Genomic DNA, 24,561 nt, shown 5'->3' with positions numbered 1-24,561 from the left:
TGGGGGATGGGAGAGTGCGATGGCACTTTTCTGGTGGATGGAAATTTATTCGAGGGACGGGTAATCGATAAGAGATAAGCCCCGGAAATGGGCATCGAGCGGGATCGGCAAGTGGGGAACTGACTGGGCCTTGATTGTTTCTATTTTGAGCACAACACCAACATCACGAGCATCTCTGATCGATGGAGAGATGGTAAGTCCCAGGTTGTTATGGTATAAAGGTGTGGTGGGATATATGACTGTTATATACCAGAGCCTCTAGATCTACTAGATAGGTAGTTGGCAAATGACTCTTCCTGCTATATACCATGTACATATAAGGCGATTTATATGCCTGTGTAAGGAGTCGAGTGGATTTAATGTTGTGTCGTTTACGTCAAGCCATGCATGGACGAGCACAGCTCTTTTCCATGGTCATATTATCTATTCCCTTTCAATGCCTATCTCATTCAGATTAATGGTCATACATGGCTCTCACTGCCTGACCACCATTGATATGACAAGTCGGGCTGCATGGAGCTCATGTTCCAGTACGTCTGCAGGTTATCCAGCGGAAACGGGCTGAGAGAATCGCTGCTCGAGTCGGGCCCCGACATGGCCAGCGGCGGCCCCGGGCTCGGCAGAACATGCTGAATCGGCGCCTTGACCTGATGCTTGCTGCTGCTGCTGCTGCTGCCGCTCCCCATCGGCAGCCCCAGGACCTCGCGCGCAATGGCCTGGACCTCGTGCAGGTTGCTCCCCGCCTGCGGCCAGACGGCGGCCATGGCCTTGTGGCAGCCGATGCTCATGCGGATCTGGTCGCGCGCGACGGCGAGCTCCTGGCCGCGCAGCGTGTACCGGCAGGCGGCGAGCAGCGAGAGCGTGCCGGTGGTGAGCATGCAGACGACAAACGGCGTGTGGCTGCAGGGCCGGGCGGGCAGGGCGAGGAGGCCGATCTGGGCCTCGGCGGCGCGGATGCATTTGACGGTGTGGATGAGGCGGAACTCGGCGCCCGAGTCGGAGTGGGACAGTGTGGTTGGGGGGCTTGAGCAGCTGGATATGCATTCCAGGGGGTCGAAGGCGCAGTTGGAGAAGGGCCGGTGGAGGCCGACGGTTGTTCTATAGGTGGTGGTGTCAATAGTATTTCGGATGATCCTGTTTGTGTGAGAAGGTAGACGTACGCATGAAGAGCCATCATGGCTTGGAATATCAGCTCATCGACCTGGCCGTCGGCAGAGAAAATGTCCCGCTTAGACTCGGGCAGCAGCAGCAGCCAGCCCTCGGTGATGGAGTCGACGGACTCGAGCACCTTGGGCGACGGCCCCCCCGAGTCGGACGCGTTGGCCGGCAAGGAGAGAACCCTGGACATGGCTGATGCCATGCCGCGGACGCCGCCTATCAGGTAAGCAAAGGATGAGAAGACTGTGTCTTCGGGGCTGAACTCGCGCGACTCAAACTCTTCCAGTGTCCTGGGAGGAGGGATTTCCTATGGAGCGAGCAGTGTTAACAGTGAGATGGACATTTGACAGTTCATAAGGGGTGTAAGTCTTACCCCTCGCTCATACTCGTCCTCCTCACACGGGAGCTCCGTCGTCGCGTCAACGTGAAACGTAGCAAAGTCGGTATTCCGCCTGATGGCAGCGTAGTACGCGTCGATAATGTACACCTGCCACCATGTCCGCCGCCAGCACTCCTCCAAGACAGGATCCCCTTGACCATGATCGGCGGCAAACTCATGCCGGTGCATGCCAAAGTCGAGCGCGAGCTGGATGGCCGTGTCCATGTGGCGCCGTGACCTCGCTGCGTTGCCGCGCCAGTACATGCAGGCCGACAAGATGGCGTGGCACGGCACCATGAAGAAGTTGACAGCCGTCGGGGACACCTGGGCGACGGCCGAGGCGGCGAGGTCCTCCAGCTCGTGGCACCTCGGCCGCAGGGACGGCTGGTGGCTGCTCAGGTAGATGCTGCCGACGAAGCGCATCACGTAGACCAGCGGCCGCAGCTCGTCCTGCCGGATCGGGTCCTGCAGGTAGCGCTCCAGGAACCGGCGAGGCGGCGCGCAGGGGTGGTAGCGGTGGAAGCAGGTGTAGTAGGCGTCGATGAAGGCGTCGCCGGCGACGTCCACGGACTGCAGGTCCGCCGACGGCAAGATACTAGACCAGGCGTCGTCCGGGGGCGTGTACAGGCTCGGGTCGATGGCCGGCGGCTGCGGCTGCTCCGGGCGATGCGCCGGGACGAGGCCGGAGGTCAGCCGGCTCCCGTCGTTGCTCCTGGCCGGCGAGAGCTGGCTGCCGCTGCCGCTGCCGCTGCTTTTGCTGCTGTAGGCGTTGCTGCTGTGGGCGTTGCAGCTGTCCTTTGCGGCGGCCACGGCAGCGGCTTGATTCCTGCGAGCGGCCAGCGCGGCTCGGTCCAGGCCGCCTCGCCGCGACTTTGCGTAGCTGCACTCCTTGTCCTCCTCGCAGCAGCGGTTGCAGCGCGGCTTCTTTGCGTCGCAGCGGACGTGGCGGGTTCGACAGGGCAGGCAGGCCAGCGACACTCGTGTGCCGGCGGCGGCTGGCTTGGGGGAGCCCGTCTTGCCGGTGCCGAGGCCTGAGTCCGGGTCCATGGGGATCAAGTGTTTGTGCTGAGATGTTCTTGGTGATGTGATGTATGATGTCCGCGTATAATGGGGAGCTATAGTCTACTATACGCTTGTCTTGGCTGCGGGTTTCTGTGCAGGGCGACCTCGGTGGGGGATATCCTATCGTCCACGACTCTAACGCAGGCAACAGACTTGATCCACGAAAGGCCAAGTAGTACCACGGGAACCAAGAGTTGAATCGGATCGCCAGAGAGCTCCCCAAGGTCATCGAGGAGAGGGTCGATTGGGTGCATGTGAGCTGGTGAAATTGCAAGGCTCCGGGGCCTAGAGCGTTGTATACCGGGTTGGACCCCGCGGGTATTCGATGCGGCTATCCGCCACAGATCGGTTACCCGGGCTCAGTCACGGCTCTCGGCGGTCATCCCGGAGATGTAGAAACCTGGGCGGCATTATTTATTTCGCCTCGTAATAGATACTTATGGCTACCTAGTAATTTGCCTGTATTATCTGCAGGCAGCACAGGGGCACTTCTGAGAAATTATTGGCGGAGTTGGTTTTAATCGTTCATGACCGTTTCTTCCTATTTCTGGCGTCCTGGCTCTTGTTCCCCCAGATGATAAGGTAATACGAATTGTGTGATATATGGCTATGCAGCTCAAGGTACCCAAGGTCGAGACACTTGGACAAACTCGAGGAAACTAGATTTCAAGCTCGCATGAAAGCCTCTTTTCCTCTCTCTGCCAGAGCTTAGTGCGTAGAGAGCCTCCAGGTATTTTGACCAGAAACGAACAATATAGGGTGGGCTCGTTTACTCGGGAATTTGGACATGACCGATGGGCGAGGGAGCCCTTTGCTGAGTAGGAAACACAGACCTCGCAGTCTCACTGTAAGCCATTCGCTGGACCTCGTGTCTGCACTTCAACATTTCTCCGTGAGACTTGCAATAATGATACCCGCATTGGTGTTGATTTGTCTTACTTTGTACTTGCTACAGTGTTGACTCAAGTCCTTCATCTTCCGTTCATGACACTCTCATTTGCGGCAATGTCCGGCTTGCCGAACCCATTCCCCTGGCTAATGTTATGCTTATCTACTACTCAACATTTCCATTGGACACAACCTCGGACTGCTCCCTAGTGGCTGTCCCCGAGCTTGTAAGCGGTGGAGGTCGTATTCCAACGAACCACACGAGATTCGGACAGTCGTGACTGTACCGACAGAATTGCGCAAACCCCTTCTCTGCCCTTCCGCGTCCATCTGTCCAAGTGTGTCCGCCCTTGTTCATCCTCTCGGAAACTCATGACTAATGTCTTGCCGGACCAGCTGAGATCAAACCATTGACGTGCCCCGGCGCGAAATGGCCACCCGGGTATTCGTTTTGAGACTTCGGAAGATGTTCAACATGGCAGAAGATCTGCGACGTGCAATGCTGTGATGTCCGCCGTTATCGTGTCTCGGATTTGATGGGATTGCGTCAGTTGATGGGCGATGTGGAGTGGGTTTGGTTGTGACGAGTTCAGCTATAAAAGGGGGCCAGATTGGATGTTGATGGGTTTCTTCTTTCTCTGCACCACAAGTTATATCAACAAGAGCAATCGAGCAACCAATGTTGACACCTCTCAACAGCATCAAACGAAGCATCATCTCGTCTCGTTACTTCAACAGCCTCAGCGCCACCACCGATAACAACCCTCTCGCCATGGCTCGACGGATCGTCATCGTTGGCTCTGGGTTCTCAGGCCTCTACAGCGCCCTGGCCGCCAGACGTCTCATTGAGCAGAACAAGGACCGACCTGGCAGCGCCATCGACGTCGTCATGATTGCTCCTGAGCCCAGGCTGGTCACCAGGCCACGCCTTTACGAGGCCAACGCTGCTGGCATGTCAACCCCGCTGGGCGAACTTTTGAACGCCACGGGAGTTGGCTTCGTGCGAGGCGTCGTGGACGTGATTCGTACCACGGACAAGCAGGTGGAGGTGGTTGATCCCACCGGCGAGAGAACGAACCTCTCGTATGATCGCTTGGTGCTGGCCGCGGGCAGCCGACTTGTGAGGCCTGAGATTCCAGGTCTGCGTCAGCACGCCTTTAGTATTGATACTATCGCCGAGGCGGCCAACCTTGAGGCCCACCTGAAGCGTCTGGCGGCACTGCCCTCGAGCCCGGCGAGGAACACCGTCGTCGTCTGTGGTGGCGGCTTCACGGGCCTCGAGCTGGCCGCGGAACTCCCTCGGCGCTTACGGGCAATACTAGGGATGGGCGAGAAGGCGAGGGTTGTCGTCGTCGAGAAGACGGACGTCATTGGCCCTGATCTGGGCGAAAACCCCCGCCCGGTCATTGCGCAGGCCCTGGCTGATCTCGAGGTTGAGACGATGCTGGGCAACGCGGTGGTCTCCATCGACAAGGACGGCGTGATGACGACCTCCGGGGAGCGAATCGACGCCATGACCGTCGTCTGGACGGCTGGCGTTGAGGCCACACCCTTGACAAAGCAAGTTCCAGGGGACAAGGACGGGCGGGGGAGACTGATTGTCGACTCTGACCTTCGCGTTCCGTCAACCCCTGACGTCTTCGCTACCGGAGACGCGGCGTGTGCTAGGACCGATGACAAGGGCAACCACACGCTCATGTCGTGCCAGCATGCGATCCCGCTGGGCCGATCCGCTGGGCACAACGCCGCCGCCGATGTGCTCGGGATGCAGGGGCAGCCGTACACGCAGCCGTACTACGGGACGTGTCTGGACCTGGGCGGCTGGGGCGCCGTCGTGTGCGACGGATGGGATCGAAAGGTTCTCAAGTCTGGGGGGCCTGCGAAGGAGATCAAGGGGTGGATTAACAGCTGCGTAATCTATCCTCCCAAGGCGAGCGCTGAGGAGGCGTTTGCGGCGGCGGACCCTGCGCTGAACACGGCCTCGGTTCTTTGAAGTGGGCTTGATGAATCAAAGGATCTTGTTGGGATTTGAGGCTCTGATAGTGTCGGACGCTGCGATGTGACGTGGGTTCCGCTTAGAGCATGGTTAGACAGTCAGCGATTTTGTGCTTTCTGCATTGAGATGATAGAAGGAGGAGGAGATGGTGGTATGTATGGGAAACTGAACTCATTCAACTCATTGTAGCCTGCATTGTATATCAAAGCGGAGTAGATAGGGAATAGATGTCAACAGTACTCGGATGAACTGATTTGTCCGTTGTGATGATTGTTCAATACTTGGCATCAGGCTAGTAGTAAACAAGTAACAACCATCCATGTGTGTGACGGGAGTTTGTGAAGCTGTGCGGGTAGTGAGTGCCAGCGCCAGCTCCCTCCTCTTGTGGTGTTGAGCCAGTTTTCAAAGGTCAATCATAACTCTTTCCTTCATATTCCAATGTAAGAGGCTAAAGTGATGATATAGCACAAAATTGTTCGAATAGACTAATCAGAGCTCTATCTATATTCGTCACATCATGGGGTTTATCTCCGTTTGCCACCATAGCCAAGTTTCTCCCAGGAGATATCGGATAATTAATATAGACAGTCGAAAAGACTGCCTCCTCTGTTGACTTCTAGTGTTCAATACCGAGGACCATTCTAAACATAGCAAAATCACTCGGTTTATTTTGGATATTCGCATTGGCAGAACAGCAAAGTAATGCAATTAGAATAGAAGCTTCAATGGAATGGAGCAGTTACTGCGGCTTTATGCGGACTATTTCGGACATTTGCGGTGATATCTTTGTTCCTCGGTATGCTCACATTGCCCGGATCCAACCGCAGCCTTGCAATTCCGATGATTGAGATTGAATCGTTGAGTGACTAACGAAGCGACCAGAATTTTCTGATGATACGCAGTCAAGCTGTTGAGGTAGACTCGAGTGAATTATTTATCGTTGTGCCTCGGCTGTGCTGGCATAGAGCGTCTATATATTGGAGGCGCTCCTCGTCTTCCCGGGAGGATGTTACAGCCCTATGAAGTTGTCTTCATCAGCAACTTACTAGGTGGCACGTGAGATTGTTATATTTGTGCGATATATTCTGATTGACAATCGCGGTCAAGGTAGGAAACTGGTGATGATTCTCCCAACCCCAGAAATGGGGAATTCACTAACAACATCATTTTCATGCAAAGAGTGAGAGAAGAGATATCTCAGCCTATTCCACAAATATGGCCATTGATACAGGTCCTCTTGCAGGCCTTCCGGACGACTACGTGATTAAATCTCAAGCCTTCACCAAGGAGCTCTACCGGGACGTCTATCCCGCCATCGATCCATCACACGCAGCCCTGTCACAGGGCGGCAAAGTCGTGATTGTCACCGGTGCCAGCAAAGGAATCGGAAAGAAGGTACGCACATGGCAGTGGCTTTGCATCATCCGACTTACTAATTGCTTTCCTCTCATGAAGGGTTTTGTTCGATCCTTTGCGGCGGCGGGAGCGAAAGCAATTGCCCTTGTTGCCCGCAGCTCGAAGCAGCTGCAGGAAACAGCCGTAGAACTGTCCAAAGAGTTTCCAACAACCCAGTTCTTGCCTGTCGCGTGCGATATCAAGGATGAGGCGTCTGTTGAGGCGTTGTTTGAGAAGATCCGGGAAGTTTTGGGTACTGCAGATGTTCTAGTGAACAACGCGGGCACCACGGACGAGGGCAAGCCCTTGCGGTCTGCATCGATGGCCAATGTGTGGAACGCCATAGTAAGTTCAAACTTCCAATTCAAGTCTATGCATCGTCACGAGCTAAAACCCCTTCCAGGAGGTCAACCTCAAGGGCTCCCTCCTCATGGTCTACGAATTCCTAAACTTGGTGGGCACCACCAAGCAGGCCACCATCATCAACGTGACGTCCGCCGTGGGCTTCGCCGTGACTCCCGGCCAGGCCAGCTACAGCCTGTCGAAGCTGGCGCTGACGCATCTGTCGGGGTACATTGCCGCCGAGAACCCCAACGTCCGGGCCGTCAGCCTTCATCCGGGGACGATCCTGACGGACATCACGACGGAGTGGCTGGTGAGGTTTTCCAGGGACACGCCCGAGCTGGCGGGCGGCATGGCGGTTTGGCTGACGACGAGGGAGGCGGCGTTTCTGAACGGGAGGTACGTGAGTGCGAACTGGTCGGTGGAGGAGCTGGTGAGGAGGGAGAGGGAGATTGTGGAGGGGAGGAAGCTGGTGGTGAAGCATACGGGAGAGCTTGCTTATTGAAGGTGTCCGGAGATTTGGTAGAATGGGTTATCTTGAATTCAATGCTAGCAAGCGATTTAATGCAGCTCAGGCCCTGATCGCCTTGAGCCTGCTCCCATAGCCATGGAAGGGATTGAGTCTGAACCTCGAGGTGTACAGGAGGATGCTTACGCGTTACTACACGTTGGAAGTAAACACAAAGTCCAATGTTAGTGATTCTTATAACGGTCCAGCTTGAGCTTTTCCAGAGGCCATATCTCCAATTTCGCGTCGTTCGATCTGCCTATCGACGGTACTACGCAAAGCCGGGATAATAGCGCAAGCAGCCAATCATGGCACCCACAGTAAGACACCCATACCTGACAGAGGCCTCGCCAACGTGTGTCCCGTGTCTCTTGTTCATCTCAACATGAATGTTTTCATCTCACAAGCTCGATTATCGCGAAGTGAGATCATCTCTGGTAACGTCACCGAGGGCAGAGGATGAATACATATCTGGGCTGGGCGCGGGATTTGCTGCAGAAGCAGCTCCCCAGCTATGCCCACTCTCGCCTTTTGAGGCCCAACCTGCCATCGTCGACACCGGGCATCAAGATGAAGAACCTCTTTACCGTTGTGATAGCGGGCTCCCAGTATCTGCTGCATCCGCAGAAGCTTGTAAGATTTACTGCCACTGCCCCAATCGCAAAGGCTGTCGACTGACCTCGTCAGGGCACCATTGAGCAGACCATCAATCCAGATGCGCTTATTCCCGTCACTCTCCTCGCCCCGAGCGAAATCAAAAGCGATCTCGAGGGCATCCTCGATCTATTCTCCACCGTGGACGACGTCTTCCAGCCGGAATTCGGCAGCATCCTGGTAGAGAAGCCCGAAAAGGACCAGCAAGCCATTGTCGTCAACCGTGATCTGGATTCCCACGGCAGATCGGTGTTCACTTTGCGGTCAACTGGCGCGGAAGATGAAGCTCAGGCTGCTGCTTTTGAAGACTTACCCTCGGGACCATATTTCTTGCATGGGCCGAATCTTTATCAGGCGTGGAGGCTGTATGACGATGTGTTGGATGCGTTTACCTTTGGAGTGATTCCCACCAGCATCAACGGCTCTGACGATGGGTAAGTCATGAAATCCCAGCCAAGGATGCAGAAAAGGATATCCAACGTAGGGTGCAGGTATGAAGCACTCTCGTCCCTCTCAGACGATGGCTCACACAAATCCATTGCCGTGCCATCGCGACTCTATCATCCCGCGCCGTCCATTCGCAAGCCTCTGTCCGGAGTCCGCATTTCCATCACCGACGCCATAGCGCTCCGCGGCGCCCAGACGACCATGTCGAGCCGAGCTTGGACTGAGATGTACGGCACCGAGGAGTTGGCGACGGCCAAGTTTGCACAGAGACTCATCGACATGGGCGCCATCATTGTGGGAAAGACAAAGTCGTCGCAACTGGACTCTGGCAGGGAATGGGTGGACATAGAGGCTCCGTGGAATCCGAGAAGCGACGGGTATCAAAGCTCTGGTGGAAGTGCCGCTGGAGCTGGAGCCAGTGTGAGCGGCTATGAATGGATGGAACATGCTGTGGCAGCAGACGGTGAGTGCCATCGAAGAATTGTCAGTGGGATTTAGTATGATGAAGCTGATATTTGTCCGTGTTTAGCATTTGAGGGAGCTCGTGAACAAGGGCGTCTGCATGGTGTTTACGCCCTCAGGGCCCCAGCCGGCGCCGCATCTCAGCTACGCTTGGGATGGCAAACTGACTCGGAGTAAGTTATCGAGGGGAACGAACCTTTTGTTACCTGCATAAACTAATCTGTACTGTTTGATGGCTGCAGAACGTTTGCTTCGGTTGGCTTGTTGAGCCGCAACTTGCACGACTTGCTGAGGCTCGCCCAAGTGACGACCAACAAATCGAGCGTCGACGTGGCATTTCCCAAGCGCATCATCTACCTTCTGGATTATGCTCCTGCTTCTGAAGACGACCAGTCTCTGGACGACATGTTCGTCGGCGTGCTGGAGAAGTTCCTCGGGATCAAGGCCGAGAGGCTGAGCTTATCGGAGACGTGGGATGCTAACCCGCCCGACGACACCAAGCAGAGTCTTCAAGAATATATGAAGGAGGTGTGTTAGACTTTGGTCAAGTATAGCTTTTGGCAGCTGACTGTGACGTGCTGATTGATGATGCAGGTGCCCTTTCGCTCATTTTGCTACGATTTCTATCACGAGTATGCAGATTTCCGGAGTCACTACAAAGACAGGTTTAGTCGGCAGCCGTATATCGAGGCAACGTCCCGGTTTCGATGGTAAGCACAATCCCAGATATCATCTGCAGAGCCTCGAAACCCAAACAGGCATGACTGCTGTACCCTTGAGCCTAGTTATGCAAGGATTCGGTCAGCGGTGAATTCCTAGGCTTGCAGATACTAACACGATGCTAACGTTGGGCTTGCTGCACGGGGGTTGTTAGGGGCATCGGCGAGAGGGAATCCGTGAAAGACTACGGACATCACCGCGTGCGAATCGAAGTCTTCCGCCAATGGTTCAACGAGACCATCATGCCGGTTACTGGAGACTCGGAGACCATCGTAATCATACCCTTTGGGCCTCCGATTACAGTGCAGTACCGCGATGACCTGCCACCGTGTGTTGATGACCTCCCTCTGACCTTTTGTTGTTTATATTACTTGCAGGATTCAGCGCATGCAGCTAACAATGTCCTAGACCACCCAGCATCATCGAGGGCCTCGGACCCGAAGCAATCGCTCCTCTTTTAGGCCTGCCGCAACTCGTTGTTCCCTGTGAGCTGTTTTGTTCGCCCCCCCCTGTATGTCCGCGTCTCGCTGATTGAACAATACCAGTCGCACAGACTCACTACTATTCACGGGTCACCGACCAAAGCGAGGACCGGCCGTTTAGCGGCTCCATCCTCGGGCCTCACGGAAGCGAGGTGATGCTTCTTCAGCTGGTCAAGGCGGCATTTGACCGGGCGGAATGGCGGTCGTGGGTCGGTCCTGGGCGCTTGGCGTTTCCGCAGGGTTACGAGCCGGAGTTGACGAGGGCGTATTAGACGAAGATGGGAGGGAGAGAGGCGAGACGCGAGAGGCGAGAGACAAAATAACGTGCCATGTGTCTTGGGTGACGTTACAGAGACGCCGGTCGTACAACTGCTCTTATTGGTATGTACTAATATGTAAGTGATTTGATATCATATCTCTCGTGCTACCGGCCGATGGCCAGGAGACGCACGGCTCTGCAGCGATGCTGTGCGATGCGGCATGTGGGTTCCTTTTGGCACGTTTGAGGCGCTCAGCTGGGCTCGGCCGCACGCTTCGGACACGCAACAGGGGCTTCGGATGTCTTGCCTCTGGCTTTTCTTTGCTTCCATGGGGACGAGATGCGGGGACGAGCAGCGATTTCCGTGGACGAGACGGAAGCCGAGGCACCACAAGTGAGCGTGTAATTTGTAAGTGGTTGGAAGGGCGCATAACGGGCAGTGCTCCTCCACAAGGAGCCACGCTGTTGGGTTGGATGGTGGGTTTTGTTATTTTTACATCATCAACTCCGTCGGTGCTATCAGAGCCGGGTTCTCGTTTTTCTAGAGCTTGAGACTAGAGTGAGGACGATCAAACCAGGTTGCGGAGAAGACAGATTCACCCCAAAGACTGAGACATTCCGAAAGTCGGGGCGTGCAAAATGGATCGCTGCCACGGTTGCACAAACCACACAAACCACGCCGGCCACATCGACAACGATTCGCTAAACCCGAGGCGCGGGCGGCTCCTCAAAGCCATCGAATCCCTGTCGACGAGTCAAGCAGCAACGAGCTCAACACGCGAGATGCCTGCTGGGCTGTTGCATTGCATGTGCATTGGTGCAAGGATTTAGGGGGGGGGAAGGAAAGGGAAAAGCGAAAAAGCAAACAAACACCCCTTCGGTCGCTCTCCGTTGTCCGATGACCCTGCTTCTTTTTTATGTTATGATTTTGCGTTTTCGGATAATTTTTGAGAATTTTCGCTGTTGACGTTTGTTGCTAGGTGTTTGGTGTTGGTGTGGGCGAATGGGGACCGATAGGAGGGAGATATGAATGTATGAAAAGAGGTTGGATGGATGTTTTTCTCGATCGCGATGCAGAGGAGAGATGTAGCATGATATAAGTGAGGCACCGACCGGCGTCTTTTATCATTTCCACAGGAACACTCTCTCTTCCATCTGGTTGACGATATCATCCATCGCCCATCCCTCACTTGCATCAACACGCCGCACATACATACACCATCTTGCCTATATATACACATATCTAGACTGATGTACCTACACATCTGATACTGTACATACATACTTCGCCGAGCGTCATCCACAGCAATGGCAGTCGGATCCCCGCGGGAAAGGTTCCCCAACGACCTCCTCCTCGTCCAATTCCTCCGCTCGGCAAAGCGATGCGCCAACCAGCGGCCCTTTATCCACGACCACTTTGGCTTCGACAAGAGCCTGGAGGAGCTCATCGCCGACATCCTGCGCACGCGCGACCTCGTGCGCCAGCAATTGCCCAAATCTGCCTTTACCGAGCGAGGCGTTCTGAAGGAGGAGGCGCCGTATGTTGCTGTGCTGACGAGGAGCGGCTATGAGTTTATCGTTGCGTTCTTTGCGGTTCGAGTCCTGGGAGGAGCGCCTATTCCCTTTGGTGCGTATCTTGTATCTCTCCGGAGCATCGGCGTTATGAAGAATATCATGCTAATCACTTCATGGCACTTTCTAGGCTCTGGTATTCTTCCCGAAGAGGCCCGATACTTTGTCGACAGCTCCAAGGCTTCATGTATCCTCGCCGGACGAGACTGCTACGAGAGAGCCGAGCGGATAGCCGCCCTCACCAGCGGCTCGCCCGACTCCAAGGCGATCGCATCAATACCCATCTCGTGCGATGCTGAGCCGGTAAAGGAGATTGATGTCACCATTGACGAGACGCTTACCATGGATCCTCGCGGACCCGGATTGGTCATTTTCACGTCTGGCACGACGGGTCCTCCAAAGGGTGCCGTCTTGCCTCGGATATGCATCGTTTTCCAGCCTGATGCGCCCGCAAACTGCCAGACTGTATGCTTCCGTCCGCCGCACTGGCTGGGAGGTGCCATCAGCCTCATTGAGCCCATGCTTACGGGCAAGCAACTTCACATCCTGCGAGAGAGAGCTGGCGTGGAGAATATATGGAAAGTGATTCGCGACAACCGCATCACGGGTACGGGATTCACGCCTGGTGTCTTGCGGGAGATGAAGGAGTGGCTGGAAGCTCAGAGCGAGGAGGAGCAGACGGAGTATATCGAGGCGTTCAAGAGCATTGGTGTCATTCACTGCGCCGGAGCCATGGTGTCGCCCTCGGTGCTCCAGTTTTGGAAGAGCAGGACCGGGTTGGTGTTTAACAATGTTTATGGGTCGACCGAAGTGGGAGGGCTTGCGACATTCAAGGTCCTTGACGGCACAGAACGTTCGGTATGTGTTTGAGACTCACTGTGCTATGGATAGTTAGGAAGAGCTGACATGTTGGGCTGTATAGGATGCAATCGGGGTGGCGTTTCCGGGCATCAAGGTCAAGCTGACGGCTGGCGATCACGGCGAGATTTGCGTCAAGAGCCCCTTCATGCTGACGCAGTGAGTGTTTCTCACGCCAAAGTAAAACAAATCAACAAAAGACGGATCTGCTAATGATGCTCTCAAAGCTACATCGGCGACGAGGAAATGACAAGAGCCGCTTTCGACGACGAGGGGTATTTCAAGACGGGGGATTTCGCCCGGCTCAGGGACGGGGAGTACATCTTCTCAGGCCGCGCCAATTCAGACTGTACGGCTCCAGCTTCTTTTCGTCTTCTCCTTCTCATGTTCGCTTGCACTGTCCTCTTGACTCCTATACTAATCATCGCCCTTAGACATCTTGTTCCGCCACTACCGCATACCAAGCGTCCAAGTCGAGGTCGCACTTACAGCCCTCCCCTACGTGACCGAAGCCTGTGTCCTCGGCGTCCCCGACCACGAAGCAAAGCAAATCTGCGCCGCCGTCGTCCGTCTGACCCGCGACCAGGAAGAGCTTCAAGCCCGAAACCGCGCGCACAGGATCGACCTCGCCCGGCTGCGGACCGACATGAACGAAACGCTGCCCAAGTGGATGCTGCCCGTGCTGGTCAAGGTCTTGGAGCCGGGCGAGGAGATGCCGCAGACGGTGTCGCAGAAGCCCATCAAGAAGCAGATTATCAAGGCGTGCTTTGGCGTGGACGAGTCGTGGTCTGCGGAGAATGAGGTGCCGGGGGTTGAGTACTGGGGGAGCATGCCTTCGCCGGACGAGGCGGACACGAAGCCGTGGGATTGGCAGGGCTTGCAGCGGGCGGACTTTAAGGCTGAGGCATGAGTGTGAAGATGGAACGAATCGAGAGGGGGGTTTAGATATGTCGGGTCATGGTCCAGCCATGGATGGAGCTCGAATGGGCATGGTAGATTGCAGCGGAGACGGCTGTCAGATGGTGTACGTTATGTTCCTGATGGCGTGTTGGGGGGGTTTAGAGTCTGCAATGGCTCATTTCAACTGTCAGATAGCCGCTTTGTCTTTGGAATGATGATACGATCACATGAATGATGAATATGTCATACCTGAACGCGGAGCTTGACCGCGGCTTTTCGAGGGAGTGTCTTTGTGTTTTGCTCCTTTTTAATTCGTCGAACGCCATCTGCTTATAGCTTGTTGTTCTTGTCAGTCCTCTGCTTCGTCTTCTGCTCCCAGTCCCACGTCTCGTGTCTCTCGCGGGTGGACAGCCACCGGTTCAAGGAATAACTAGACGAGCCGTTCCCGGACCTGCATCTCATCATCAGCCGCCCTGTACTATGCTAAGCGTTTCGAGTACAAAATTCTACCTTGAAGCTCCTTGGGTTTGCCTATTGGCAGAGTGACCGCCTGCTCCTTGCCTCGGGTCCCTATTTGCCGGGGGCTGTCCAGGCATCGTCGTTACAAAGTGCAAAGGATGGTTTGTGCGGGCTTATCAGAAACAGTAGTCACAACAGGTCTCGAAATGAAATGTCAAAAGTAAATGTCGAAAATGAAATGTCAAGTTTGGAGATTCTCAGGCTTTTACAATTCCTATTCCGCTTTGTTTTATAGGCGGTCGATGTCACTGTTCGACCTGACATGGTCTGGAACGGCCTTGACTGAAGGTGGGTGAGGCCTCTCCCATCTGAGATCACATCCTTGGAGAATCTACGAGCATGCCTTTTGACCGATGCCTGGTGATGTGGTCCTCTGATTAAGAATTCTGGCTTTTTTTTTTCTCGTGCCAATCGAGGTGTAGATAAAGCTGAAGGGAAACTTCAAAGGGCGGCGCAGGCGTGGCTTTGCTGGTTGTCTTTCCTTGCTTGCATGGTGAGAGCCTAGAGGGCGTCGAGACAGGCAACGCCTACAGACGTGGAACCCAGTTGCTCACTGTTTGCATTCAGTCAAGTCGTGGCTTATCCCTGCGGTTGTAGACTATTGAATAGATACTTGGGCGTCGGTGTGGGAAGGTGAAGCGGCGGTGAGATGCTTCCGTTTCGCAGGATCGAATCAGCTGGTGTTTTTCTCTATGGCGAGAGGCTTGAAATCGACGAACCACGCGATGGTCATATATGATGGCGAGGGTGATTGGATGCTTTGGCTGACACTGCCCGCTGCGCCCATCGCCTAGCCTGCACCGCAAGGGACGGAACGAATTCTCTCGCGAAACTACTATGTAGTAATATCGTGGAAAATGGAAGGCGAGGATGAAGAAACCGTTTGAAGCCTATTGAGCCAGGCATCAAAGACAACCAGCTCATCAGCCACATTTGTGTGCCTGGATTTTTCGACCTCGAGCGCGGTGAGGACGGGGCTTTGCCAGGCTGACCGAGAGACTTACACCGGGGCATTCAGGCCAGGCAGGCAGTTGATACGAGACGCCTTTTGTTGCCTGAAATTCTAGAATGGTTGGTGTGAGAGGTTGTGAATTTGATGAACATGACAAACAGACTCCCTGAAGATGGGACGTGGAAGAATAAGGCATCATCCGGTAACATGACCAGGATGTTTTGGGTTACTGAAAATGAGAAATCAGGCACTGAATGAAGCTCGGACTATCCTTCATATCACTATACCCTACTAAGGCAGTACATCGCGAGTGGGCAAGGTATTTAGCCATCTAGTCGCAGTGTATATCACAGCAACGCCACACCTTTCGGAGCCCAGACAAGCCCCATGACTAGCAGCCACTACTGACAAGGATGCTGCCTATATAATGACAGCCAACCAACCTGCGAGACCACTATTATAGTGAAAGCAGCAGTGGACCCTGATCCGGAGAAATGGTCCGCGACAAAAACTCTCTAACACGGACAAATTGCCCCTACGCCGCTGTGCAGTATCTTGACTATCCATGATGCGAACCCTCGATGATCTCGGGCGCGATTTTAGTACTCGTAGCGTTACTGGGTTTCATCCTACTTCTAAAGCCAGCTGCAACCCGTCCAACCAGTCTCGGCACGCTTATGCACGGCTGGCGCCCATACAGCAGCGAGGGAGTCAAAAGAGGCGGTTATTTCGAATTTCTCTCAGAAAAGGTCAGCGGTGAATGACTCTCTGTATGATCTGAGAAGGAAATTTCAGATCTCAAGGTCTGATAGAGTGAGAATCTAGACATTATGTATCGAAAATAGCATAAAATCCCTGACGAGATATCAAGATTGTGAATGTTATCGCTTGGGCGCTGTGGTACTAAATATCATTCCGCTATGCACTGATGTTCCGACAATGAACATGAACAAAAGCCACCCAAACGCAATAAACAGAAATAAAATGTCCAGACTCCTCAGAGTAGGAGGCTGCCGGCTATATCGGCCATGTGTTGCCGGTTGTAGGCCCTTATATCACAATCCATCTGGCGCAGAGCGCCCAGCACTTGGTCGACAACCTGTCCTTGAGCTACTTTGTTTTTCGCCTTCGGTTCTGAGTGAGCCGGAACGTCTGTTTTCGGTTGCAAAATGCTCTCGTGCGGCGGTATAGCGTCCGATGGCAGTTGATATTGCTCTATATCCTGTTTCAAGGGCTCCATATCCCCCGAGATGGGCGCTTGAGGATATGAGATTGCACTGAAAGTTTCCAAGTTGGATGCTTCGAACGCCACTTCCTCGGCTGACCATAGCGGCTGGAAGACGTTGAGGTCTTGATGCGCCGGCACGGTCTGGTATATCGACGACTCGGGCTGACAGTCTGGAACATGTAGCCAGGCGTCCAACGAAGCGGTTTCGCCCTGAGGCGTGACCGGAAACAGGTACCCCTCGGCAGGAGCAGCAAAATCCATCCTCTGAGGCTCTATGCAGGAACCGGGTGAGGTTTGCTGTAGCATCTTGTAATCGGCGGCCTGTAGAGGGAGAAACGTGTTCTGAATCGTGTTCGACTGCTTGTCGGCGTGACTCAGCACAGGGTCGGCCGTGATCGAGGTCGTGGCAACCCAGCCGTGGGTCAACTTTGGGAATCAGAATCGGTAATGCGGGCAGTTCAGAACCTGTGGCTACCTACCTTTCTCGCCTTGAACGCAGGCTCCAGTGCTTCCGAGTGTGCGGCTGGAGTGAGGATGAAGCTGGGCAGTGACATGATTGTGAGTTCCTTTTTGAAGGGCTACTTAATCTCTCACATGCCAGGTGGAAAAGGTGTCCACTTCTCAGCCTTAAATATGCCCTTCGGCGGAATAGAATAAGTACAAAGCCACCATGTTGTCACCTGCAGCTGAGGTTTGTCAGGCCAATGGCTTGAACCGGAGTGACCTCCGAGACAGGGGGGCGGCAAGGCGAGTCCGTGGTTGTGGACTCCGCAAGATCGTGGTCTTGGCTGGCAATAAGGAGCCTCCAGCTTCGTCCAATGGCATTGTCAACCATCCATTTCGTGCTCTAGCTTCTGAGAAATTCTGCATCCCGCCTCTCTTGCCCCGGACTAAGATCGATATGCGGCCCTGACGCTACGACGTGGCCACCATGTCCGCCCCTAGATCTTGGTGAGCGGGCAACGATTCCCGTTACGTTCCTTTTTCCACCAACTTTGCTATATTGTTTTGTTTTTTTTTCGGAACGTGTTCGTTGACATTTGTCAAAAGATGTCCTAGGCAACCACCCTGATCTTCGTCTGTCGCTGTTAATCCTACTAGTAGTAAGGGTTAACCCGAAGAGTAACGTACAGATACAGATGATGTGTTAGGAGTTTTGTGGAAGGCATGTCTATCAATCAAATTTTCATCGATAAGCAGTCATTTACACGCATATGTGGATGTAACAAGTGCGTAGGAGAGAATAATAGCACCATAGCGATGGTCCATCACCACGTAGCCAGATTGCCGCGGGCTCGATCACGAAGACGTAGTTCTGAAACCAGAAATGCGAAGAATATGCACATGTGTGGCATATCTAGAATAATAGGTTTCCTCTACAAGTTGCAATAATGAGCGGTAGTTGAGACCGTGATAGGCTGAAGAGCCTACGACGAGCCGTTACTCGCCACATCTTTCAGATCTGAACTCTTTGTACCTCCCGTTGCATGAATACTCGTAGGAGGACTTGTTAGCATGGGTCCGATACTCCTATTTCTTCTATTCTTCCTTTTCGCCCGTTTATCAGTTGTTGCTGTCAGGTTGCTCCGCCACCCAGATTCGCATCAAGGGCGAATTTGACACGTGAAGCGATCCAATCCAGTTGAGACACATGCAGAAACGACAATCAGCATGTCGATTATACGCTCTTTTCACCTTAGTAATCTTTCTTACTAAAGAAGCTTCTTTCATTCCTGTTGGAGTTGATTGGAGAAGTGCAGGCCCGGCCTGCAGAATCTTGCCTCTGCCCACCAGACTTCTCTGCAGACGCCCATCAACAGGTTTCAAATTCAAAATTCTAATTAAATTATTCTGTTCATCACGCGCACATGACATCACAGCTTGCTCCGTACGCCGTCTGATTGGTTATTTGGAGCCATGTCGGTCACCAACCCCCCTTATCTGGAACGACGCTGAGGCCAAAGGGCTTCTGCACAGTGATTTTTGACTGGAGCAACGCGGAGAGAAGTTGCCACGCAGCGCTGAGCATCGAGAAACATGCCTGAAAGAGAGGCAACTCAAACTGCACTGTCCCTGCGCGCGGAGCTGAAACTGTTGGGAAAGCACCTTTTCTCACAGCTGGCTATGTAGAGTTGACAGAAAGATTCAGACATCCACCATCCCCGGATTCTCTTCCTGGTGTTGTCATCGTATTGCATCAAAGCTGCCATTCTGACGCGCGACACACGTCTGAGGAGAGATGAAGAAGCGGTATTACATACCGCTCCTCCCGACCGTCCCCGGGCAGGCGCCGGGCACCGCGGACGCGTCGTCGAGCTCGCAGCAGCTCAAGCGGCGTCGCAGCGGCGTGTCGGTCGCTTGCAATGCTTGCCGTCGAAAGAAAACCCGGGTAATTACACCTGATGGTCGCCAAAGAGCTCATAATCATATGCGCTCTCCTCGTGATGATGTTAATGATAGTTTGATAGTGTGATGGCTTGCGCCCAACGTGTTCCTCATGCCGGGGGCTTACCGTCCGATGCACGTACCGTGACGACTACAAGCTCACCCCGGAGGCGCAGAAGCTCCTCGTCGAGGTGATGCGGCGCCTCGACAGCCTGCCGGAGAGGGAGGCCATCCGCATGCTGCGGTATCTCAAGAGCGAGACGGACGCGGCCGTGATTCTGTCGACGCTGCGAGGGGGCATCTCCGCGATCCATCAGCCGTCGGAGCTCCGCCATGCTGTGGCGACCATGGACAATTCTTTCCATACCCTCCAGCTCGGGTCGCAGAATCCGATTGCCTACCCGTTTCTGCCGCCGCTTCATCCGCAGGCTCTGCCGAGGGAAGAGTACCAACGGCTCACCACGATGGAAAATGACCATCAATCTTCCTCCCCCTTCCCCTCTCGTCGACGCATGCTCTGGGATCACGATCCCACCGAGTCTCAGGCGCCGCTCTGCGATGCCCGGCTGTACCAGCTTGACATCAGTCACTGGACGAATGCTCCGATATCCAACGAGACGGCGGCTCGCGCCATCTCCATGTATCTGGAGACGGACCACCCCATGCTGGGCTACTTCGACCCCAACCTCTTCGTGTCGGACCTGGTCCATCATAAGCATGACTACTGTTCCCCATTGCTAGTGAGCTCGCTGCTGTATTGGGCCTGTGTGAATAATGCCTTTGCCGTCGAGCTGTCGATCCACACAGCTAACACGAGTAATTTTAGCAAATGTACAGCGCGGTCGAGCCAGATATCGATGCTCTCGCGGCCGACTTCTGCGCCGAGGCCGAGACCATATGGAGGACGGAACGAGAGTCTGACTCGCTCCTCAACCTGGCTGCCGCTCTCTTTCTAAGCTTGGGCTACCTCGGCCAAGGGAGGGACCATGCTGTGCTGTCGTACACATCGCAGGCCACCCAGATGGCCATCAGAATGGGCCTCTTTGGCGTCGACGAGCATAGCCATGCGAAGCCCAGCGTCGACAAGCTGCCGACAGAGGCAGCCAGTGCTTACCTGCACACCGCGTGGGGGTCGTTCAACTGGATCAGGTTTGTAGTCTCTCTTTTTCCTTGCTCCTTGCGTAGACTCGAGAATGGTTCATTGTGTGCTCACGGACACCCTCCTCCTCGCCCTACCCGGGCCTGTAGCCTCATATCGCTCTTCTACCGCCAGCCGGGATTACTGGGCCCTCGGAGTCCCCCGAACCTGCCCATACCCGGCATGGAGAACGTCGAGGCCGCCTCTCCAGCCACAAGCTTTGGGTCTCCGCCCATACCAGGGCCAGAGCCCGAGCCCGAGCCCGAGACCCAGTCGCGGTACATGGGGACCGTGTTTCCCTACTTGTGCGAGTTCTGGAGCATCATGTATGAGGTCAGTCTAGCGTATGACGAGCGGCAATCGTCTCTGACCAGCCACGGGATTTTGTACTTCGCGGAGCTTAAGTTCCGCCAGCTGCTCGCTTGGAGCAACACTCTCCCGTCACACCTCCTGCGAGCCAACCAGAACCCGCACTACGTCCAAGTACTGCAGTAAGTTTGTCTCTGCTCCAATCTACGTCCACCTTGAAGCAACATTAGTTTTTTTTTGTTTTTTTTTTCTCGCTTTGTGTCGGTGCTGACTCCGTGGGCCTCTCTGATATTAGCATATGGTTCCATACTGCCGTTCTCTGCCTCTTCAAGCCGTGCATCCAGGAGTTTGGGGTTGCTCACCTTCGGACCCTCACCAGGAGCATCAGCTCCCCGGATATTGTTTATGCCGCTTCGATTGCTCAGTTGAAGGAGCTTGTCCTCAAGTTCAGGCTCCATTTTGCGTCATCCACGTATTCCGTCCTGTGGCATACAGCCTTGATCTACCTCACCAATGAGCTCCTCAGCACCCCCAAGGATGAAGACTGGTTCTTTTACTTCCTGCTCTGTGTGTACGGCTATGAACGTCTGCGCCGGTCGTGGCGGGTGACTGCCTCCATTTCGAGAGCGCTCTTGTCCATGGCCATGCGAAAGGGGAGCATAACAAGCAGCACGGCTCGACGAATCCTGCAAGATCTCAGAGCGGACCACTTTCTCAAAAAGTTTGGCGAGATTCGGGCCACTTTCATGGCGGACTTGGACATGGCTGGGTCGGATCCAAGCAACGCTACTGTTGAAAGGCAGGCTGAGGACTTTGAGCACAATGCCATGCTGAGAGATTATACCAACATTCTGGATGAGGATGAGGATGAGGCATGACGGCGAGGAAGATTGTATTTAGCCTTTGCCTTCTGGCTGGATTTTGAGGGAGAGACTGTCCTTGGTTTGGGAGGGGTTTCGAGAAGCATCTGCCGCTTCGTACGCTTCACATGACTTGAGTTTTGTCGTTGGGCGATACCCAAAGCTACACGAGGGTAGCCCGAGGGGCCAAGAAGGTCCGTTAATCTTGCGGCGGAGTAGTACTCGGTGATGAGGCCCAACAGCAGCAGTCTCCACTGCCCTCGCTAGTTATTAGTAAGAGCAATGCGGCTTCATCCATGAGTCGTGAAGACATGAACAGCCAGTAGAAATGAATAATGACGGGAGACGGCATTTGCAACCAGGTCCCGAGACCCTTCAGGTTGGGGGACATGGGGGAGGGACACTAACATGTTCTACAACCCAGCAACGCCACCTGACAGCCGCTCGTCGATTCACGATTCGAATTCGGAACCAAAGCCCCATATCAAGAGCATGGTGACTCTCATGAGAAGCTCGTCTGTTCAAGTATGCGGCACTAAGACAAAACACGTCTGATTTGACCTGATGCCAGTTAATCATGTGGGGGTGGGCGGGTGGCGTGAGGTGATCTAGGAGGAGGCTATATCTTGTAGCAATGGAGGGCCCTAACACCGAACATATCCGGCGTAGGCTGGTGGTGGAGAATCTTGGTCAAGGTGATTGACTGATGCAACGGAGTATCAGAACTTCAGAAACGAAGTGGAAGATTAGGTGAGCCTAGTCTACAATAGGGTATGAGGCTGGAGGTTTCAGGTTTTACGACGTTACCTCGTGAAAGTTGTCTTCCACGACCGGGCTTTTACGATTGCCTAGTGATGTTTCTAAAGAAAGGAAGACTCCCGGATCAAAAGGATATAATAGACTATGCTTTCATTTCGCATCGGAAAACCATTAGACAAGCAAGTACACTCATAGCAGAGTGATGCCAGTAAAGGCTCGATAGTCGTCCGAATAGATGACCGTCTTGTTCTTCCCATCAACATCGCACTGGTAGATGCGGCCACCGAGATCCGTCACGTAGATGCGCCCGTTCTTGGTATCCAGCTTCAAGCCAACCCCTTCCTTGAAATGCCTGGTCAACACCTCATGGCCGCCCGAGGAGGCCGTCTTTGCCGCGAGACCAGCCTTGTCCAACTTCAACCTGTTCAAAGAGTTGCCGAAAGGAATCTCGCCGCGATCAGTCCAGTACAGAGTGCACGATTCTCCATCCACCTCAAGGTCCACTGGTTCGGGGAGGCCCTCCGCGAGGCACTGGACATCATCTCTCGATGGCGCCGATTGACCTTTGGGCGTTGCGATATTGGCGCACAAGATGCGTCCCTTGTTGCCCTTTGACGGCCCCTTTTGACTCCAGTAGAATTTACCCAGTTTCGGAGAAACAGCGATGCCAACACACCAGTTCGTGGCATCCCGCATGTCCTCCTCGTTTTCAGAACTGCCGTTCTGGATCAGTCGCTCCAGATCGGAGCCGTCGAAGTTGCAGCGGAACACAGAAAGGCCTTCGCGATCACAAAAGTAGAGCTTCTTGCTGGCACTCTCCACTGCTAGTTGCTTGGGCGTGTTGACCGTTCCAGGGGTGAGAATGGTGCAGACGTCTGACCCGTCGAGGTTGGCGGAGCAAACAGACCCGTCAGGCTTTCCCGGATAGCCCATATTGGTCCAAAACATACGACCGCCCGGCTGATCAATACCGATGCCATCAGGCAAAGGCTGATTTTGAACGAGGACCTTTGGAGGCTTTCCATCTAGGCCGAACTGCAGGATCTGGCCCGAGCTCATCGTTGGCTCAGCAGCAGATAGACCAACGTCCAGGACAAGAAGCTTTGGCTCGCTCAATACGCCGTTTTTGACAATTGCTTGGGTTGAAGAAGGAGGATAGAGGCCGCCTTTTGCACACTTGGCGCCCAGTTTACCGTGGTCCAAGTAGTTCTTCTTCAAGAAGTCCACGGTTTTCTCAGGGGACAAGCCAAGCTCTGCGATGTAATGCTCCTCGATGAAAGCCACCGTGTCCAAACCAACCACTAATGATTCACTCGTTAGTCGAACTGCTGCCCCATCCTACATCGGTCTTCTCTTTTGCGATGCACTTACAGTCCATAGTTGAGCAAGGCGACAAACGACTGTTGGCAAAAATCTCCTTCCACAAGGCGTCGATTTCCTCCGGAACAGACACCCCTTCGGCAAGAATGGTCAAAGTCTCGCGTTTAACAGCAGCCCAGAGGCGATTGATGATGAGGCCAGTGGATTCTTTCCTCGCAACATACGGCATCAGTCCTGCTTTTCGTAGCCGTTCCACCACGAACGGGATGAGTGCCTCTGCCGTGTGGCCGCAGGTCATGACTTCGACCAACATGCATTCTGGTGGCCTAAAGTAGTGTGTGTTCAAGACCTGAGACTTTCTGGCAGGAGAAACTTTGCCTATGAGTTGAGATGACTTGTATGAGGATGAGTTTGTTGCTAAAATGCAGTCAGCAGGCGCAAGAGCGTCCAGCTCGGCAAAGACGTCAATCTTCAATTCTAGCTTCTCCGGAACGGCCTCTATGACCATCCAAGCATCTGCGACAGCGTCTTCCATGTCTTCAAACGCCATCACTTTTCCCGGCGTCTTGCCAGTCTTTTGTGCGTACGAGGCCACATTCTCTTTCACGTAGGCAACGCCGTCCTCACGTTGCTGTTTGCTAGGGTCTCGGATCTTGACGGTGTATCCTGTCGATGCCCATACGCAAGCTATTGAGTTGTTGTTAACCTTGGCCCCTGCCATGGTCCTCTTTGATACATACCTATTCTACGGCCAAGGACACCGGCCCCGAGAACGGCAACAGGCCGACTGCGATAGTTGAGAGGGGGCTGCCACGCTGTGACCATTACGATGTGCAGTATATAGAGCCCCCCGATATGCTACTTGGATCTTCGAAATGGCGATGTTTGAGCCATCGGTCAGAGAAGGGCTGACATTCAACAGACTTTGCTCAGTATTATATACCTTCTCTTAGAATGGCACTCATTACAACCGTATCAACTCACCTCCTACGTCAACACACCTGCAGCT

General features: G+C 54.1%; 8 protein-coding genes across 8 annotated transcripts; 4 read left to right on the top strand and 4 right to left on the bottom strand.

Moving 5' to 3' along the window:
• Window positions 1-461: 461 nt before the first annotated feature.
• Window positions 462-2,584, bottom strand: CCMA1212_009339 (uncharacterized protein; the record flags this gene model as incomplete). Its single annotated transcript, XM_073706426.1, has 3 exons — window positions 462-1,098; window positions 1,161-1,465; window positions 1,532-2,584. The coding sequence occupies 3 exons, from the start codon at window positions 2,582-2,584 to the stop codon at window positions 462-464; spliced, it is 1,995 nt and encodes a 664-aa protein (XP_073555091.1).
• A 1,675-nt stretch (window positions 2,585-4,259) lies between these two features.
• CCMA1212_009338 (NADH dehydrogenase-like protein) lies at window positions 4,260-5,480 on the top strand (the record flags this gene model as incomplete). The annotated part of the gene is made up of 1 exon (XM_073706425.1): window positions 4,260-5,480. One exon carries the CDS (start codon window positions 4,260-4,262, stop codon window positions 5,478-5,480), a length of 1,221 nt encoding a protein of 406 aa, XP_073555092.1.
• Window positions 5,481-6,502: 1,022 nt separating this feature from the next.
• On the top strand, window positions 6,503-10,765 carry CCMA1212_009337 (Short chain dehydrogenase andI; the record flags this gene model as incomplete). The annotated part of the gene is made up of 13 exons (XM_073706424.1): window positions 6,503-6,507; window positions 6,674-6,878; window positions 6,939-7,223; window positions 7,282-7,653; window positions 8,185-8,361; window positions 8,416-8,816; window positions 8,874-9,292; window positions 9,359-9,464; window positions 9,534-9,819; window positions 9,886-10,001; window positions 10,166-10,339; window positions 10,420-10,496; window positions 10,557-10,765. The coding sequence occupies 13 exons, from the start codon at window positions 6,503-6,505 to the stop codon at window positions 10,763-10,765; spliced, it is 2,832 nt and encodes a 943-aa protein (XP_073555089.1).
• Window positions 10,766-12,060: 1,295 nt separating this feature from the next.
• Window positions 12,061-14,092, top strand: CCMA1212_009336 (Malonate-CoA ligase; the record flags this gene model as incomplete). The annotated part of the gene is made up of 5 exons (XM_073706423.1): window positions 12,061-12,379; window positions 12,455-13,182; window positions 13,247-13,341; window positions 13,410-13,531; window positions 13,617-14,092. The coding sequence occupies 5 exons, from the start codon at window positions 12,061-12,063 to the stop codon at window positions 14,090-14,092; spliced, it is 1,740 nt and encodes a 579-aa protein (XP_073555090.1).
• Window positions 14,093-14,412: 320 nt separating this feature from the next.
• On the bottom strand, window positions 14,413-14,678 carry CCMA1212_009335 (uncharacterized protein; the record flags this gene model as incomplete). Its single annotated transcript, XM_073706422.1, has 2 exons — window positions 14,413-14,533; window positions 14,593-14,678. 2 exons carry the CDS (start codon window positions 14,676-14,678, stop codon window positions 14,413-14,415), a joined length of 207 nt encoding a protein of 68 aa, XP_073555087.1.
• A 1,872-nt stretch (window positions 14,679-16,550) lies between these two features.
• Window positions 16,551-17,335, bottom strand: CCMA1212_009334 (uncharacterized protein; the record flags this gene model as incomplete). The annotated part of the gene is made up of 2 exons (XM_073706421.1): window positions 16,551-17,207; window positions 17,261-17,335. The coding sequence occupies 2 exons, from the start codon at window positions 17,333-17,335 to the stop codon at window positions 16,551-16,553; spliced, it is 732 nt and encodes a 243-aa protein (XP_073555088.1).
• Window positions 17,336-19,018: 1,683 nt separating this feature from the next.
• On the top strand, window positions 19,019-21,491 carry CCMA1212_009333 (uncharacterized protein; the record flags this gene model as incomplete). The annotated part of the gene is made up of 5 exons (XM_073706420.1): window positions 19,019-19,170; window positions 19,250-19,933; window positions 19,993-20,315; window positions 20,415-20,795; window positions 20,909-21,491. The coding sequence occupies exons 1-5, from the start codon at window positions 19,021-19,023 to the stop codon at window positions 21,489-21,491; spliced, it is 2,121 nt and encodes a 706-aa protein (XP_073555085.1). The 5' UTR covers window positions 19,019-19,020.
• A 930-nt stretch (window positions 21,492-22,421) lies between these two features.
• CCMA1212_009332 (3-hydroxybutyryl-CoA dehydrogenase) lies at window positions 22,422-24,377 on the bottom strand (the record flags this gene model as incomplete). Its single annotated transcript, XM_073706419.1, has 3 exons — window positions 22,422-23,533; window positions 23,604-24,239; window positions 24,293-24,377. The coding sequence occupies 3 exons, from the start codon at window positions 24,375-24,377 to the stop codon at window positions 22,422-22,424; spliced, it is 1,833 nt and encodes a 610-aa protein (XP_073555086.1).
• Between the last annotated feature and the right edge of the window lie 184 nt (window positions 24,378-24,561).

The sequence above is a fragment of the Trichoderma ghanense genome (assembly GCF_004382785.1).
Source record: "Trichoderma ghanense strain CCMA-1212 chromosome Unknown scaffold_16, whole genome shotgun sequence".
In the NCBI taxonomy this organism is placed as follows: domain Eukaryota; kingdom Fungi; phylum Ascomycota; class Sordariomycetes; order Hypocreales; family Hypocreaceae; genus Trichoderma; species Trichoderma ghanense.
This window is presented reverse-complemented; position numbering and strand designations above follow the sequence as displayed.